This window comes from Dromaius novaehollandiae, chromosome 3 (assembly GCF_036370855.1).
Source record: "Dromaius novaehollandiae isolate bDroNov1 chromosome 3, bDroNov1.hap1, whole genome shotgun sequence".
NCBI lineage: Eukaryota > Metazoa > Chordata > Aves > Casuariiformes > Dromaiidae > Dromaius > Dromaius novaehollandiae.
In genome coordinates, this window is record NC_088100.1 from 108,736,692 (window position 1) to 108,754,991 (window position 18,300).

Here is an 18,300-nt window from a genome sequence, read left to right on the forward strand (position 1 = left end):
CCGCTTGCGCCGGGCTCCGCCGTCACCGGGCGTCCTGGTGCGGGCCGGGCCCAGGGCGCCGGTCACCGGCGGTTGTCTGCGCCCCCCCCGCCCCCGGGCGCCCTCCGGCTCGGTTTCCCCTGCTGCCCCGCGGTTTGCCCGTTGCAGCCTCCGCCTTCGGGCCGGACTGGTGCTTTTAATGTTACCGCAGCTGAAATTGCTCTGAGGAGTTTGTGTGCAGTGTATGCGGCGTTACTGGGCTGTCTGCGCTGAGGTGCGCGTCGTTTTTAAAACGCTGGTGTGAAAATACTTAACGTTTCTGAAATGCAGGGTGCTTAGAATTTGTGTGACCGTGATCAATTACCTCTCCTTTTTTCCTTTCTTTTTTTTTTCTTTTTTCTTTTGGAAAAGACCCAGCACAGTATTCTGAGCATTCAAGTGATTGAACTGGCTGAGTGATGACAACTTCAATCACTGATGATTTTTCTCCCATCTGTACAGAGCCTCTCTAAACCTTAATTATCACTATTAAAGTAATTATCTTAAAATATCTTATACCATTTTACCAACTACGTAAGTGTATCCATCTTTTCCTTGGGCCAAGCGTCAGTCTAGCAGAATGTCCTGTCTGGGAAAGTAGTGGTCGGTTATGGAAAGCGTGTGCAAGTGAAACCAGTACAGCACGGCTCTCTCTTTGGTATAGGCCTAGATTCTGGTAAAATAATGTGGTTTAGGGGCTTTCTGGATGAGGGTGCATTTTAGTAATGTGGTGTAATGGCTATGAAAGTATATCATAACCTTAATTTTCTAAGGTCCCTGCCAAAGGTAGTGATTTCACTTGTGTTTTCAGGAGTCACATATTTTAAGTAGAGAAGTGCTCTTGTGCATAATGCCTCTCAGGGAACCTGTAAGTTGGGTAAAAATAGGGGAAGCTAGGTGCCCCCCCCCCTTTTTTTTTTTAATAGCTGTGACAGCTTGGTATGCTAATTTACCTTGCCTATGAAAGGTGTAAATTAGCTCTCCCTACCCAGGGCTGCCACTGGTGGGTTCCCAAGCTTGATCCTCTTCAACTATTCTCAGGTGTTTCTAAACTACATGCAGTCTGCAGCTTGGGAATCTTGTCACTTTTGAGAGTAAGTCTTAACTGCCAAAATAGCTTCAGTTCTTCCTTTTCCTTTTGCTTGTGTGTGTGTGTGGGGAAAAAAGTCCTAGGCAAGAAAATTCCGCTGAAGAAGCTGTGGCACTCGTTTTCTTGGGCTGGCAAGACTTGGGACCTTAGTCAAAGCAGTTTCTGTGTCTCAGTTTCCTGAAAACAATACTGTATTTCTCCAGCTCATGGGGTCGTTGTGAGAAACATAAATGACCAGAAAGAAAAATTAGCCCTTGGTAACCAGGAAGAAAAAAACCCAGCCTTCTGCCCTGCGGTGGGCTTGGCAGCACTGTCTTTCAGTCAGGATTAGCCAAAGGTCTCTTTCTGGAAAGTTTCTTATAGAGAATAGTCTAAGACTTTCCAGGCTGAGAGGTATTTCCCTAGCTCTGTGCTCCTTCTGGAGTCAGGTATTATTTGATTCAGTCATCTGGGAGTTGGATCAGCTCTTAGCACCTTTATGTTGTTTTATTACATGAGCAGGGTCGGTTATTTAGCAAAGCTCCAAGAGCGCCTATGTGTCCTGTTCCACCATCAGCAGTGTGCTGGACTGCAGCAGGGCTTGAACCTGCTTGCTCTGAGTTCAGGCCAGCAAGCTTGCTAAAAGCCTTTGTAACTTTCTTTAATTCTCCCTTTTTATTTGTACGATATTTGTCTTACATGGGCTTCTAACCTAATCCCAGAACTGGGTTACACAGTTAAGCACTGCTTCCACATTGATGTTCTGTCCATGAAGATTTCATTAGAAACAGATTTGGGTCTCTAGACTGTAGGGTTTTGAAGCTAGTCTTGTGTACTTAGGACACACCCGAGTCTTTAAAAAGGAGTAAATGATAAAGCGTATCAGAAATATCTGCTTTACAGCTGTATGTACAAAATAGTTATCATGTAGAAATGATACCAAGATGCATGGGTTACTAACTAAAGCAGTTTTGTGTGAGACTTTAAATGTTACTGAAATGACATGGCAAAATACTTCTTTGTGAAGTGGTGCTGCTGCAAGGCTCTGTTTCATAGTTCATTCAGAAAGAGGACATCCCTGTGAAACTGGACAGACCTGGTGATTCTGTCCCTGTATTTAAAGCTGTTCTGGTCTTTTGTAATCTGTATATATGTATTTTGTACTAGCAGATGCTTATTTTTTCTCTTCTCCTTCCTTCTCTTCCTCCTCCCTCCTTACCTCAGAGTTCACTTTATGAAGAATGGATTTCACAGAGGCCTATTCTGATAGATGTTCCACTGTGGGACTTGCAGCTAGAGAAGGAAATGTGAAAATGCTAAGGAAACTAATTAAACAGGGATACAGTATTGATGTTCCAGATAACAGGGGATGGATGCCAATCCATGAAGCAGCAGCTTGCAATTCAAGTGAATGTCTGAAGTTACTTATTCATGCAGGTAAGGAAAAATTGATATGAAATAGTACAATTATCTGCTGAATTATTCTGTGATATAAAATCATATAAATTAGATACATTTCTTGTATCATATTCTTAATTGTTTAGTAAACTTAAATATGCCTTCATAAAATTTGACTAGATACAGTTTTGTGGGGGGGGGGGGGTTGTTGTTGTTGTTTGTTTGTTTGTTTTTTTTAAAGGCACTGTCTTACTCTGTACAGAGATGTATTTGATATTATGTTTTATTACCTGGCTGAAAACATGTACAGTCAGTGCTAACTGTAGTCAACAACCAAATCTCAGTTCATGTTATGGAGGAGTAACTATGTTATGTAGTATTTAAAACGCTGGTTGAAATTGCCAACTCAAGTGTTTGAAAGTAGCAGTTGCCTATTTTTAAAGAATTTTTTGCAGTTGTAGACCTCTTTGTTCACTTGAGAGCAGAACATGTCAGATACTCCCCTGGCTAAGAGAAAGGAAGAGGGGCTGACCTCAGGCTCTCTTCTGGAAGTTTTTGTTTTTTCAAATGTCTGGATAATATATACTTACAGCTTATATCACATAAGAACATTCAGTACAATGATCACTGTTGCTTCTGCACAGCCTGGTCAACCATCATGCCAACCCTCCTTGTCTGATTTAATGTGGTCTCCTAGACTAGAGGTTAAGTCCTAGGTGAGAACCTAGAGTACTGGATGCTGGTTAAGCTCCTGCAAAGTGCTGAACACCTTATGAGGAGAATATACTGATGGATAATGTGGTAAAGCTCTAGAAGTGTAGAGCCACTAAATAAAAGAAATTCCTTTGGGCAACATGATAATACCTGTGATGGTAATGTGATAATATTCAAAATGATAACATGCTAATACTCATGATAACATGATAGATAATAACGTGATAATAATCAAAAATAGTAGGAATCATTTCTTCTCTGTTCTTCTTCCCTAAATCTGTAGATCTACCTATCAAATAGTAACACATCTTTCTTCTGTTAAGCATCCCCTTCATGTCTTCCCAGCTTCGATCCTTGAAAGGCCTCATTCATGCATTAGCTGCAGCTTGCTTTGTTTTACAGAAGCAAGAATCTAAAATTAGTCTTAATCTAAGATTAATCTAAACTTAATCTTCTGTTTTGTATATAAATTGTTTGTTCTCATACAATGCAACTGCTATTTTTTTCTCAATACTGTTCATATCAAAAGTGAGTGAGATTGCACACTGTTGATGAGGTCAGGCTCCCTCGTACTGCCTAAACAAAGGAAGATTCTTGAAGAGCTTCCTAGCATGTTTATGGTTTCTTCCACTGAGGATCAAGGTCAGGTAATATATACTCAAAACCCAGCCAAGTGGCACATAATATATTAAATGTGCTATGAAACTAATATCTTACATTCTCTCATAGAGGTTAGAGGCACTCTCTTCATGAGAGATCAAGCAGCTTCAGCAGCTTATTGAGATACAACCCTATTTCTGATAATTAAGAATGGTCTCATTGGGGTGAATCTCCTGCTTTCATTCAGCTTTCATTGAAGCTTCAAAATGGGATTCATCTTACCTGACTTCAGCCATCTAAAAAAAATTTGTTTTTACTCTCCATATTGTCAGTAAAGGATTAAGGGCCCCTCCAGTGTCTTGGTTAATTTAGGATGGTCGGGATCATCATCAGTTGGTGCTACTTTTTGTCCATTGACAAAAGAGAGGTCCTGAAAGATTAATAATTAAGAGAAGATAGCTAAATAGATGTTGAGCTCTACCTCTCATAACCACCTCCTGAAAGCAAGAGAGAGTGGCTGTCCATGCTGGTTTCACTTGTTACATTAAAAAGGCAAAGAAGAAAATTGCAATTATGACAACAAATGTACTTCTTCACTTTATTGTGGGACATTGTGTCCCACGTTCTTTTTCTTCTGCTCTAAAGTCCTTAGCTGTCTGTGTGTCAGATTAGTTAAGAAACTGAATGACAACTGATTCTACATTACCTTCTCTGTCCAAAGCATGTAACTGTGTAGGGCCAGCAATAACTGACAGTGCCGTTTGAAATAGTCTAAAAGCATGTTCATGGTACTCTGTAGACCATACATCTCAAATTACTCAGTTATTTTAAGAAAACAGCTGAGTTATATAATTTACTGCTAAATACACCTCTTTCATTATTCCCATTTGTAGCTCCATCTGATAACTACGTAAAATCAGAGACGTTTGAAGGGATGTGTGCACTGCATCTTTCTGCAAGCCATGGGTGCGTGGAAAGTGTCAGCATTCTTTTGGAAGCTGGAGCTGATCCTAATGAAGTTACTACTGAAGCAACCACCCCACTGTTTCTAGGTGATGCATGCTTTCTTGAAAGCTGAGAATCAAAATACTGATATGTAGGGAAGAGTCACAGTATATTCCAGAGTTTATTCACTGCTTATCATTTTTTTTGTTTGTTTGTTTTTTGTTTTTTTTATTTTTTTTAAGCCTTTTGTAGAAATACTAGGCTGTAGAATCAGAGATGGAGTGGTTCTAAAAATTGTTTACTATTTAAGGATAAGTCTGCTTCAGACTGTGCTTCAAAACAAAGTTGTAAAACAGAATAGACTTTTTACATCTTTTGTTTCTTTCAAGCGCAGAAAAGATCTAGAAGGTATAGAATTACATCTGTAGTAGGAGTATTAAGTCTTTTTTTATTTTTAAATTCCTCCCTGCTTCTTATGTGAAAAGTCCTCTTATTCCTGGAAAGTTATAGTCTTGATGGTCTATAGTGTATTTAAAAAGTATGTTGCCATTAAACTGCTAGTTTCAGTGCAATTTTAAGACAAAGCATTTGCAGTTGAAGACATTCCAAAACATCTTTTTTATTGTTTTGTTTTCTAGGCACTGTTTATAGCATGGTGTTGAATAGTGCAAGTGGCTTTGAGAGCCTTGTTAGCTGTGGTGCTCTGAATGTGACCAAATGCACTGACCTTAGAAGGACTTGTTCTATTTCCAAAAATGAAAATTGCAAAAAGTTTCACTTCTTGAGAGTAGTAGTGATATACTGATTACATTTAAGATTTTTTCCCATCTTTTATGATTGACTAAAATTATTGTCACTTTATGATTTTTAGTTTTCGTAAACAAAAGTTTATTTTCCTAGTAAGAGAGGCCTTCAAGGAAACCTCATATTTTTAGTTTATATGTCTATGCCTTCATGTCTCTATAAAAGAAGCAAATTATTTACATACTGAGTAGGCTGATTCTTCCTCTTTATATTGTTTTGTGAACGAGTGCTTATCGATTAAGTCAATGCTTTTAAAGTGAGCTTTATTGTCTTCAGGTACATCTACAGTGTCAGAGTCTAAAAGAAATAATTCATGGGTGCTAAATGACTGTTCTAAATGACTTCTGCATGATGTGTTGAAGATTATTTTTCATTTGTAAACCTGTTGAATATTTTAGTGGTCTCCTGTAGCAAAAGATTGTCGATGTATGTTGCAAATGCTTATGGAATTGATAGGCTGAGCATCTTTTGGGTTTATTACATGTAAACTAATATGTAGGGTTGCATTTCTGCATATAGTTTTTTTTTTTTATTTTAGAATTATTGCTCTACTATCACCTATGATAAAATGCAAAAATAAATCAAATAAAAGCTATAGCCTATTTCTAATAGCTAGTACCTCCTAAAAAGAAACTTACTTTACGGATGGCTTTTTAAAAAACTTTGTTCTTAAGTGTTGTGGTCCCCTGTTTGGTTATTCTCAAGCTAGCTCTTCAAAACTGTCTGAAGGTAGAGGCTTTTGATCTCTAATTTGTGTATGCTTCCTGTATGCTATCATTAACATACTACTTAGACAAATAATCCTGTATTTAAGGGCCTTTTTAATGTAAATAAATCAAACCCAGGAGGGGTTTTTGCCTCCCTGGTCTTCAATAAACACAGTATTCATTGGCAAGTTCTTATTTTTATACTGAGCTAAGGAAAAGATTAAGTTGTGCACTATGCTAGCTTTATTTAGGAGTCTATTCACATGTTACTTTTTAACAGCTTATTTGCTTAAAGCTGCTTGTGCCAGGCAGCACTTGTGGGGAAACTGCCATTAAAGGAAGGCTGGGTAATGGTAATTAGCCCAGTATCTGAGTAGATGAGAGTGGAGGGAGGAAGGATCCTGAGGATGCAGAGCCCAAAGGTTTTTAGAGAGGAGAAAGTTCATGGCCAGGCTATTCCAGAGGGTGTCACGGAGCTACGACGCAGCTCTGCGTTGCACCTCGATACTGCGAGCCTGAGGCAGGCGCCCCGTGAGCTCGTGTCCGAGGATTCTGAAAGGCTTTGGCTCCATGAGGAGCGTTGGTGTTTGTCCTTGCTGCGGGCCTTTGTCTTCGTACAAGAGACGCGTCTTGGTAGGTTTGTTGGTGGCAAAACCCTGAGGAAGGATCAGGATGGCAAAAGGAAGACCTGTCAATAAGTGTGTTAATGAAAACTCTCACATATATTTAAAAAAAATTTTTTTAGATTGGTGTTTAAAACAAGCTTTGAGAAAAATATCAGAGTTGTTCATAAACCCTTACACTGCTGAAGTCCCGATGAGATTAACGAATTGCAGGTAGGTGCCTTTGTACGGACCAGGATGTGCTTGAGAAGCTTGTCCTTTTGTTAATCGTTTTGCACTAACGGAAGCGTGTGCAGAAGACTGAGGTATCTGGGGGCAGATAGTTCATGTGCTATGTCAAGGCTGACCCTGGAAGAGACTTCCAGGGCAGCTCTTACAAGGCTTGGAGTGTGCTGTCCTGCCATAATGGAAATGCCCAATCCGTATTTGGGGGTGGGGGGTCAGCTGGGGATGGGGGTAGATGAGCAGGGTAGGCACATTTCTAACTGTCTGTTGCTTTAGGATTCTTTGCCTGTATGCCAGCAGGTGTCAGCATGACCTAAGAAACAGAAGCTGACTGCCGTGGATTAAAGCTGTTCTCATTGAAAGTATCCTTCTGTAAAGAAAAATGAGAGTTTGGCAGTGATTGAGATAGTTGTTGTCTACAGAATGTCTGTACTTGTGTGTAAGCGTGGTCCGTATCCTTCTCTGGAAGGATATTTGTTCTGCTCGAAGACTGTGGGATATAAATGTTTTTGCTTATTTTGACGATTGGATGTGCCTTACGTTGTGCAAAATCCTCAGCCTTGCACAGACATGCATGTGGAGTTAGCAGTAACTAGAAGCTACTCCTGGAAGTATTGAACCTGCTAGAAACTTGAGTCTCTTGCTCAGTGTTACAGCGCTTTACACTGCAGTGTTGTGACAGTATTTTCTGTGCTCTGTTTATGGAAAGCTGGAGTTGGGCCTAATGCAGTATTTCTGAGTTACTGCCTTAAAACTCTGCTGCCTTGACTTAAATTTGGCAAATAATGCACAGGAACTTCTTGCAGACTTTGGAATATTCCATGGAGAGTTTTCATGGAAGACTTCTACAGGACAGCCTTTGCTGGTACTGTTTGTTTTGAGACTTAGATATCCATCTCCGTTCTCCAGAATAAATATATATAACATTTTATGGAAGAATTTTCATTCCCAGCCCCTATTTTGGGCTGCTTGAAATCCACGTTGCTCTAATATAAGCACTAATAGAAATGTTACAGGTGGTAAGAGGAACTGTATATTTTCAGTTATGTGTCTTTGTTAGAAGTTTATTAAGTTAAACAGAATATTCCTACAAATAGTCACGGTGAAATATGATGTATTATTGATCATAAAAATCGATAAAGAACAATGATCACATTACTTATCTGCAGACTATTGTCTTCTGTCTAAGAGAAATTGTGATGCAGAAGTTCATTAAGTAATCTCACTGTAGAGGCAGTGTTTCTGATAGTGTAGTGGTCTGCTGGTTAGCAAACCATCTTGTAGATCGGCACTGCCATAAATGCCAAAAGGTTTATTTTTGCAAGAAGAAAATGCAAGAATTAAAATGCTGAGAATAAAATTGGAGACAATTATCATGTTGAACATGCTTTAGGAAAAGGGAATTAAAACTAATCCAGAAATTGTGGCTGTAACCTCTTAACTTCAATATCTGATTTGTCTGCATCTGTTGTTTGCATTGGCATTTAAATTGTGTTCTCTGCTCATTTGGTTTTGCTTGTTGCTTCACCTGTATCAGTTCTAGAAAACCTCCAGTGTGAATAGGCAATCAGGCTGGGAGAAGTGGTGCTGCTCTGATACAAATAACACTGTTGATTATCCTTTGACCTATGTTGGAAAAGACAGAAATATTTTGTGTGTCTTAACATGAGGTTAGTCAAGAAATTCCTTAAAGTATTTTACTCTTTTAAATACATGTATTTGCAAAGAGAATACATTTAATTTATTTGCACAGAATACATTTAATTCCCTTTTTTTAATACCTTATGTGGAGGGGCCCAGATGCCATGATTTTTAAATACCTTTGTCTTTCCTTTCAGCATCTCTTCTTCTTTCCCCATAGTCAGGCTTGTCAGCCCCTGTTCTTTTGTAGCATTGCATTTGTTGTAATTCATGCTCAAAGGGGCAAATGAACCTAAGATACCCCTTGGATCTTCAAGGCAGTGGGGTTTCATACAGTACTTTTCTTTGTCATTTGTTTGAGCGTTGCCAGCTTTTCTCATTCGTACAGATCTTGCTGGTCACACGTGGGTCTATCACTTCCAGGCATAGATACTCTAGTGCATTCTTATTAGGAACAGCCTATATAATCACCTACAGAAGCACTGTTTGCAGAAGTACTTAATAGCCTTTTCTATAATAAAGCTGAATATGTGGAGTATATTTAGGCTGTGTAGATTTTGCTGTTCTAACATAACCTGTCTGAGAGCCTGTACCTACAGTTTTACTTGTTGCTTCAATCCAAAGCCTCCAGAATTTTGTTTCCCTGAATTGTGCAGCATATATAGAAGTTTGCAACAACCCATTTCATTTTATGATCATTCTGGGTATGCTTCCGTGATCGTTACTCATTAAAACTTTAGTATTGCTTAGATGGTCATCCAGTTTTTGACACTTAATTGTGATCCACACTGGTCTCTTGTTTTCCCTATTCAGGAAGAGAAAGTAAAGTGAGAGCTAGAGAGTGACTGAGGAAAGTCATATGTTCATAGAAGAGGAAAAAAAAAAAAAAAAAAAAAAGGAAATTTTTTGCATGTTGACATTCCATGAGAGCTGCCCAGACCCCTAGGAAGCTCTGATACAGCAGCTGAGTTAGCCCAGTGATGGACCCTGGCTAATACACTGTGCTTCACATCAGGGCTTGTTGGCTTCAACTTGGTATGGTGCTGGCATGGTCACAAGGCGTGGACATCAGTACTTGGTCCTGTTTGTCTCCTGAAGCCTGCCCAGGCATACTCTTTGAGGCTCAGAGGCGGCTCTCAGGCCGAGAGTTAGGATGGTTTCACACGATGAATCCTGAGACCAATAAAGATTGAATACCTTCAGTCTATTTGGTCTCTCTGGGAAAGCCTTCAGTATTTAAGAGAGGTCTTTTAAAATTCTTCCGAAGACAGTGGCTTCGCTGAGATAATATTCCTCACCTCACCTCTAAGGTTTTGGGTTTTCAATCTCTTCTAGTAAGTCCGTAAGAACTTCAATAGCTGTTTGAGTGGGAATTCTGTCACAGTTCACAGTTGTTGATCATCTTTGTGTTACACGAGACAGTTTCTTTGACAAAACTTTGGGTAGAATGAAATATTTTTTCTGTTAGTTGGTCCTTGTTCTTACACATTTTGTGCCAAGATGCTCCAGTTGGTAAGAATGTCAGTAAGCAGAGTTGATGGGAAATCTGTCAGAGTTCCAGTTACCATATAGAGAAGCCTTGATTTTGAAAGCAGACTTGAAAAAGGAGAAATCTGCTTCAGATAATTTCTGGACTGTTTTGCCTACACTTGTATTTTTCTTCTAATTCTAAAGAATTAGTTCTAGTGCGAATAGGATCAGTTCTGTGCTCTCCACCTACAAGGTAAGTCAGAAGTAAAATCCCTTGTTATTTACAGTTTACATGAGATCTGCATCCAGCCTGACAGATAAGGGAAAAGTGGCTTATGTGAGTTGTGATACATGTGCATATTCAGAGCATTACATCCCAAACCTAAACCTTTCAACCGAACGAAAGAAAGTATCTGAGAAAGTTGTTATGGTTTCAGATTACTACTTAAAACTGGTCTGATAAAATTCTAGTTAATCTGAGAAACAGCCTTTTCTTAGGAATAAACACAGTCAGCATTCTTTTAAGTTCTTTTTGAATATCATTGAATAGCAAATTTAACAATAATTCTGATTGCTTTACACAAATGATTGTCCCTTTTTATTTGTGCATAAATTCCTTCTTTTTTCTAGGAGTGTTTTTTAGATAAGTGCCTTAATTCTGAGGGTAAGAAATTAGATACAATTAAGTTCACTTAACTTTGATTTTTGTTGCTCTCCCTCCTGAAGAAAGAGAAAGATACTTTTCTCTCCTGTCTACTCACTCACTTTCATGTGTACCTTTCCATCTTGGAGCATAACCTGTTTTGCCCTGTCTCTAAGCAACATTGGAAGTAATTTGTTTTATATCAGACATGATGGAAGGGAGGTTGGTTGTTTGATATTTAGACCAGACTGCAAATGTCATGGTAATCAGTGCTGCACAATCATTAGAACAAATTGGATTTTGAGGGGGGGAGGTAAATGTAAAAGAGTTATGATTATAGCAGCGAGAACTTGGTGACAAGATCGTGTGAGTTCTGTACTGACTCTCTTTATTATATTTCTGTTTAATTATATGTATTTCTTTAAATGTTCTTTTTGAAGCTGTTGAAAATGGACATTCAGGCATTGTAAAGCTGCTGCTCCAATATGGAGCAAATATTAATGGACATCATTTTTGGTCTGGATGGAATTCTTTGCACCAAGCTTCTTTTCAGGTAACCTGTAAGTGCATCATATCATTTCCATGTAATTGCTGTATTTTGAATGATAATTTGTAATTTGCATTTTTATGAGGAGATTTTTCCTAAACCACCCTAACAGCCATAAGGCAGTCTAAGTGCTAGTACACCTGGAATACCCTTAAGAGTGCATCTGAAATGACACAAGGTGTTGGGTAGCAGTAATTATTTAAGTATTATAAATATTGGATGTATTTATGAGATTATTTATTATATTTGGGGAGTGAATCTGTTATAAGTTTTTTTTTTTTTTTTTTTGAGGAAGATTTCTATTTAGTATCTCATCATAAGGAGGTATATGACCTATTTCTAGAATAGAAATATGTTAGCTTAATGGTTGTAATAAACTAATTTAATTTCCATTTTTGTTTATTGAGTAAATGAATAAATGGGAAAAATTAAATTTGTCTAGTTTTTCAGTTTTTATTTAGAATATGGACTATATTGCATCTTTTTGATTTCTGTTGGGAAATTTTGGAAAAAGAGGTTTGGTCGATTCCGCCTTTTTGGTTTTTTTTGTTTAAGGGTAAAATTATGTATTTCAGGGATACACTGAGATAATAAAAATACTCCTGGAGAAAGGAGCAAACAAGGAATGTGAGGATGACTTTGGAATTACACCTTTGTTTGTTGCTGCTCAGTACGGAAAGCTGGAGAGTTTAAGAATGCTTGCGTCCTATGGTAATTGCCATCATTCACTTAGCATCACTGTGTTTAAACTTGCACCAGATGGTCAGCAGATACAATTTTGGTTCTACTTCTGTATTTCATAATTTCATAATTCCACCTTAATTATTTAAATTTTGTTATTTCAGTAATTTCATCTACTTTTCATCAAGAGATACTAAGAAATAGGAGATCAAACCTATGAAGAGGTTAAGGACCAGATTTCACAGTCTTACTAATGACTCTCAATACCACTACATAAGTGGTCTGATTTTGACGACATTACTCTTGTATTAGGATATTGTTCAGGCAAAGTGAAGATACCTCTCTCTGGTCCTAAAGCAACAGCAGTAGTTTCATTCACCTAATCAGCGCTTTGTATGTCTAAGTGCGTGTGTCCTTACAATCAAAATTAAATGCTTAATTCTTAAACCTGAGGGTGCCTTAACCTAACCAGAGAAATCATACTAACTTGTCTATCAATACGTATGGGACAATATCTCAAAAAATGATTGCAAACAAAATATCACCTTTGCCTTTCCTCCAGCATGTTTATCTATTGTTTATCTGCTGTGCTGATCCTTCAGGGAGCTGGAATGGTGCCCCCCAGCTTCATGAGAATGTTCTCTCCTTTTATGACAGGAGAAGAAAATTACACATAAAGCTAATTTGTAGGACTGTATATATAAGCAATGAATGTGATTTATAGTTCTGCTTCTTAACATATTTTTTATTATTAGGACACAAGCTACTGCTAGTAATTTGCAGGATTATGGACCTAACAGTTTGTCAGTAAAGCAAGATCATTGGCATGTTGAATAATGTCAGTGTCATTTTTAGAGAAAGTGTTTTTCCTGTGTAGTATGTTATTTTAGTTCAATTTTATAAGTGCAGCATAGATGACAAATATTTAAGGATTTAATATTTTGCTGCACTGCATTTTTCAGTATTTTGTGATTAACTTAAAAATAGTATGAAAAATATAAAATAATTTGTCTTCATCAGACCCTTGTGCTAATCTAAGGAAAATATACACACAAAACTCAGTTGAGTTTTGAAAATGTTAATTCTTTCCTAAGAGCCGTAAGCCATACTTACAGAACTTAAGAAGGTCATTGGAACACTGTGCTAATATATATAAACATTTACAGTTTAAAAAGTCTGCAGCAAGCTAGTAGGTGTTTTTCATTATTACAATGGAAAACAGTTGCATGGTGAAGTCATTCTGTGAAAAGCAATTACTAATTAATACTAATTTTTTGTTTATTTTGTGCTGTGCCATGGTGGTGATGTATCATATAAAGTATTGGCTTCTTTGTCAGGTGCAAACATCAACTGTCAAGCCAAGGACAAAGCCACTCCCCTGTTGATTGCTGCGCAGGAGGGCCATGCCAAATGCGTGGAGCTGTTGTTATCCGAAGGGGCCGATCCAAATCTCTACTGTAATGAGGAAGAATGGCAGTTGCCTATTCACGCAGCAGCTGAGATGGGCCATAAGAAGTAGGTGATTACAAAACATACTCAAATGAAAGATTCTGGTAATAAAAACCTAACCAAAGAAGAGAATGCTCAGCTTTAAAAGGAGGAAAACTAAGTTGTCAGGCTGGTCTGTAGCTTAGAATTCTTCATTCTCTGTGTGTGTTAAAGGTCTGGTAGTATTCCCAGGGAAGTGAACAATTGTTCTGAATTCAGCATCTCATCCGGGTCTGATCCATTTCCTAATCAGTTTAGAGGGGTTTCCAGAAAGGAAGCAACTACTGAATCGGAGACAATTCACATAGTATAGGCATATTACTTAAGGCATATTACATAAAGGCATATTAGTTTTTCATGTTAAAATATAAATAACAATAGCATATGCTTCATATGTGGCTTGAACGGCTCCTGATTAGCATTATAGTCCTGCCACGAAGCGGCAGAAGGAACCATACGCAAATAATGAATGAGCTGAACCAGCCAGAAAATCAAAGCCACAAAACAGCTCTTGTAATCCTTGCAAAATGCATTTGTAGCTCTGTCCAGTGCCAATGAAATAAGTGGCTTTTGCCACTTGGCAGAAGACCAAGGGCGGAAAGAAATTCCCGGAGTGGCAGGCCCCCTCGGAGAAGCATCCCTCAGGAACCCTATGGTTTGCACGTGTGCGTCAGCCCTTAGAAGCAAAGGTATTAAAGGAAGGGTACCGAGTGCAAAGTTATTAGTGCAGATGCTTGATCCTGAATCATTAGCCCAAGGATTGTTGTTGAAGCCGATTGTTGTGTGTGTCAAACTGAGGCTTCTCCCCAGCTGATGAGGAGGTCAGACTGTGGTAGTAGATATGGAGAGCTGTTTTTTTCCTCAGCTTTCTGAGAAGTGAAAGGTGGGTTGGCAGAGTTGTCAGTACTAGAAATGTCTTTAAATCAAACGTGCCTTCGTGGCTTTTGCAACGCTACATAGCTTGCAATCTCTGAGCGGCATCAATAACTGCTGCTGGCAAAGGAACCAGTGTTTGCCCACTGATCCCTGTTAGCTGGGAAGGATGTGGGTCAAAGGCGTGAGTTGTGAGACAGAGCAATTTTTCTGCTTCAGGCTCTCGGTGAGTGCTGTTGAGCAGAAGTGAATATTCATTTTTGTGTGCAACTCGCATGTTTGGTTTACTTCCAAACTTCACAGGTCTAAATGAGCACTGCAAGCACGCTGTGTTGCTGTCAAAGGGACTGTTGGATAACCTGAAGGAGCCACCTCTGGTTTGGTTAGAGTACGTTTGTTGCTAACCTGCTCAGAATTCGGAGGCATTTAAGGCTGTGTGCAGCAATATCATTTTTCCAGCCAGTCTCTGATGAAAATCAATGGCAAAGCCGGCTGTGTTTGTTGTGATCAGACGTGTGAAATGATGAATGCTGTTCTCTTAAGCAAACGCCGCAGAGGAAAAAAGTAGGTAGGCTTTTCTTCCTAAGTGGCAATGAGCTTAGGAGAAATGACCAGAAAATTAAAATGTAACTGTTTGATAAGACCTCACAAATAAACAGTGATTTTAAATATTTGCAGCATACTGGAGTTGCTCATACCACTTACTGATCGGCTCTGTGACAGAGGAAAAGACAAAGTGAGCCCCGTGTACTCGGCGATTTATGGCGGTAACAAGGAGTGCTTGGAAGTGTTACTTCAGCAAGGCTACAGCGCAGATGCTCAAAAGTGCCTCCCCTTTGGCTGCAGATCACCCATGTGCATGGTTTTCCAAAAAGAGTATGTACACCTCTTATATTTTGAAGCTATTCACAACCGTGTTGGCACGTATTTGTTTCCCTTTTCTAACTACGCAGAGTTGCCCTGCCCTCCTTCCTCCACTCTTGAGATGACAGGGTTAAACCTGAAGTACCTGAGGGACGTGCGGGGTTTGGGTCACAAGCGTGAACGAAAGAGCCTTGCTCCAAGCTCCTTTGGGAAGCCCGGCCCTTTGAAGAGGAGTCTTGTAGAACATAATCGTAGTCTAGTTTTCTTGCTTTCAAAAGGCCTTATCAACCCATCTCTGTCTTCTGGGAACTTGACTTGATGCTGTAATTGAATCAAACAGACTCTTAATTAGCTAGATTCTTTTCAGTGAGGTTGAGTTATTAGAAAATACTGATTTCCTTTCTGTATGCCAGTGTTGTGCATGAAAACAGAGCTCCATAAGTTTCAGACTGCCTTTTATAACTTAAAGCCCCCTCCCAGGTGTGTTCATACCTGCCTTGTTTAATTATTCTTGGAACAGGACTACCATGCCATGACAACAGAACTATTGGCTCAACACAATAACTGTAATGAGCCCTTGAAAATTGAATGATAGATCCTTTTAGATCATGGCCCATGTCATTTTATGCATGGTATGTGATAATGCACTTATAGTTGTAGAGGAAAAACTATAAAATATAAAAACCTTACTCATAAATACACATATACACATATGGTGGTTCAGCGTGCCGCCCTCATGTCCTTATTGTTGACTTTTTCTTTAGGAATAAAGTTGCTCATTCCTAATGCTGTAGGAATTAATTCATGGAGAAGTACAGTATTATTCTAAAAAAATCTAGATGTTAATATCTCTGAGCTTTCCTTGTCCTCCTCTCAAACTAGTTTGATGCATAAAATATTATTCAATGGACTAAATACTAACACAGCTCTGATCATGATGGAGGATCAAATCTTTTTGGATGTTTTGAGTTTTTTGCATACTGTAAAGAGCTAAAATGTCAATATGTTTATAGATTTTAGTTGAGACTTGAGTGCACTTACCTGATACTACTTTATGCCTTAGAACAACAGAGACATTGAGAACCTTCATGTGGTTGAAAATATATTTGAAAAAAACATTTTTTTGTCCTCAGCTAATTGCTGTCTTTAATTTAATATTTTGCTAGAATGAAAGTTAGTTCCTCCTTTATAGACAGTCCTCCTCATGAATACTGTGCAAAGTAATGCTATGTGGCTAGTGTGCTTCCATTAGGAAAATACTTTCATTAGATTCTAGACAGATTCTAACAGAACGTTTTATGCACATGGATCAAAATTTGATGCTCGTGTGCTGCCATTTAAGTTCATGAGTTTTTGGTAGCAGTCAGTATAGTTCATCCCCCATTTAAAAAAAAAAAAAACAATCAAACAAAAAGCAGCTATCCAGTGGATCCAAAAGCATAGTTCTTAGGGCTACCATACATCTTTGAATCCTGATTTCATTTTCTCATTCTTGTGGTGTTTTCCATGTGACCTGCTCTGATTTCCTTTATTTAAGGAATATACACCAAATTAAGCAACATTTTAACAGTTCTCAGATTCACGAAGATTAGCTGTTAATCTTTTTAGCTAAAATACTAGCATTTAAAGTGTGTACCTCTGTGACCTGATTCCTACAACCAGTTGAGGCTTGAGCACAGTAGACAGTTGTAGAGGCTATTTGGGAAATCTCTTTGAATGGGAAGAGCCTGTTCTCCATTAAAAATGGTAGTCTTGAGGTGGTATACTTTTTTCCCCTGAGAAAAGTTGTTGGAAGAATTAATGTGGCTGGGATATTCTTCACTGAAGTTATCAATCACCTTTGAACATTTGTTTGAAGATGTAGATATGGGGTATGTATTGATCTCAAATGTTAAAGGATACATAAAGCCCTTGTAAATAGGTATGTTTGAATATATACGTTCGTAATGTGAACACATTTCACTCATAAATATTCTTGAACTACATGCTAGTAATTAATAGGATAGCACATTCTTACGGTGGCTTTGGAAATTTTTTAAAACTTCACTGAGTGTGTGCCATCAACCTAGGAATCGTACCAGAATTTTAATAAATAACCTGCCAGTTTCATAACTTTCCAAAAGGGAAAAAACTGCAGCAATAGTAATCCTACTTCAGCTAAAAGGGCTTATTTCAAGGGAGGAAATCAGCAAGGACATGATGTGTTTTTGTTTTTGTTTTTGTTTTTGTTTTTGTTTTTGTTTTTGTTTTTGTTTTTGTTTTTGTTTTTGTTTTTGTTTTTGTTTTTGTTTTTGTTTTTGTTTTTGTTTTTGTTTTTGTTTTTGTTTTTTTTTTAAATAGTGAAGCATGTCCCTGTGACTGTGCCTATTATAGCCTAATGTTTCTGTGGTTGGGCTGCAAATGATTTTCAATTGCTTTAGGCAGGAACTCATCCAGATCCCAAACTGCGCATGTGAAATCACACATCTGGATAATAGGCAGGATATGCTCTACCATGTCTCCTATAAATTATGTATAAGGTTTGCAATGAAGCAGTGCCTAGGGTTTATTATTACTGATTTTCATTGCAAACTCCTAGAAAGTGCCTTTAAAAATCCTTGGACATCATGTTCTCTCCCATTCTTAGTATGTGATAAAATAACTAGGAAAGGAAGCAGACCTGATAACTGTACTAAAAATGTGCTATAAATGAGTCAAGTAGCTTCAAAATCACTTCATAGAAGTGATGTGCAATCAAATTATTAACTAAAAAGGAATATGCAAATTGTTGGTCATAATCTCATTCATTATAATATTAATATAGAATAATCAACAAAATGTTGAAATACGACTTATCACTAATTGCAATGAGGGCAAAAAAAAACAAATTACTTTGACAATATCTTTATAACTTTAAATGAAAACAAAGCAATCTGAGTTACTATGGGAGCTGGAATGGACTATGGGGATTCAGTGGTCTTATGAACACATACGTGTCTTTTTAGTCTGAA

At 38.2% G+C, this 18,300-nt stretch overlaps 1 protein-coding gene across 5 annotated transcripts in view; it reads left to right on the plus strand.

The window, feature by feature from the left end:
* ASB3 (ankyrin repeat and SOCS box containing 3) overlaps window positions 1-18,300 on the plus strand; it is a 58,253-nt gene that overhangs the window by 27,564 nt on the left and 12,389 nt on the right. For 2 of the 5 annotated variants that reach the window (XM_064509759.1, XM_064509763.1), the window contains exons 2-7: window positions 2,312-2,524; window positions 4,693-4,851; window positions 11,298-11,410; window positions 11,980-12,115; window positions 13,423-13,600; window positions 15,125-15,322. In XM_064509759.1, the coding sequence (XP_064365829.1) occupies window positions 2,329-2,524; window positions 4,693-4,851; window positions 11,298-11,410; window positions 11,980-12,115; window positions 13,423-13,600; window positions 15,125-15,322 (980 nt within the window). In that variant the 5' untranslated portion in view covers window positions 2,312-2,328. Of the gene's footprint in view, window positions 1-63; window positions 254-961; window positions 1,113-2,311; window positions 2,525-4,692; window positions 4,852-11,297; window positions 11,411-11,979; window positions 12,116-13,422; window positions 13,601-15,124; window positions 15,323-18,300 lie in introns of those variants that run through there. The other 3 variants (XM_064509760.1, XM_064509761.1, XM_064509762.1) reach the window with 3 other exon arrangements.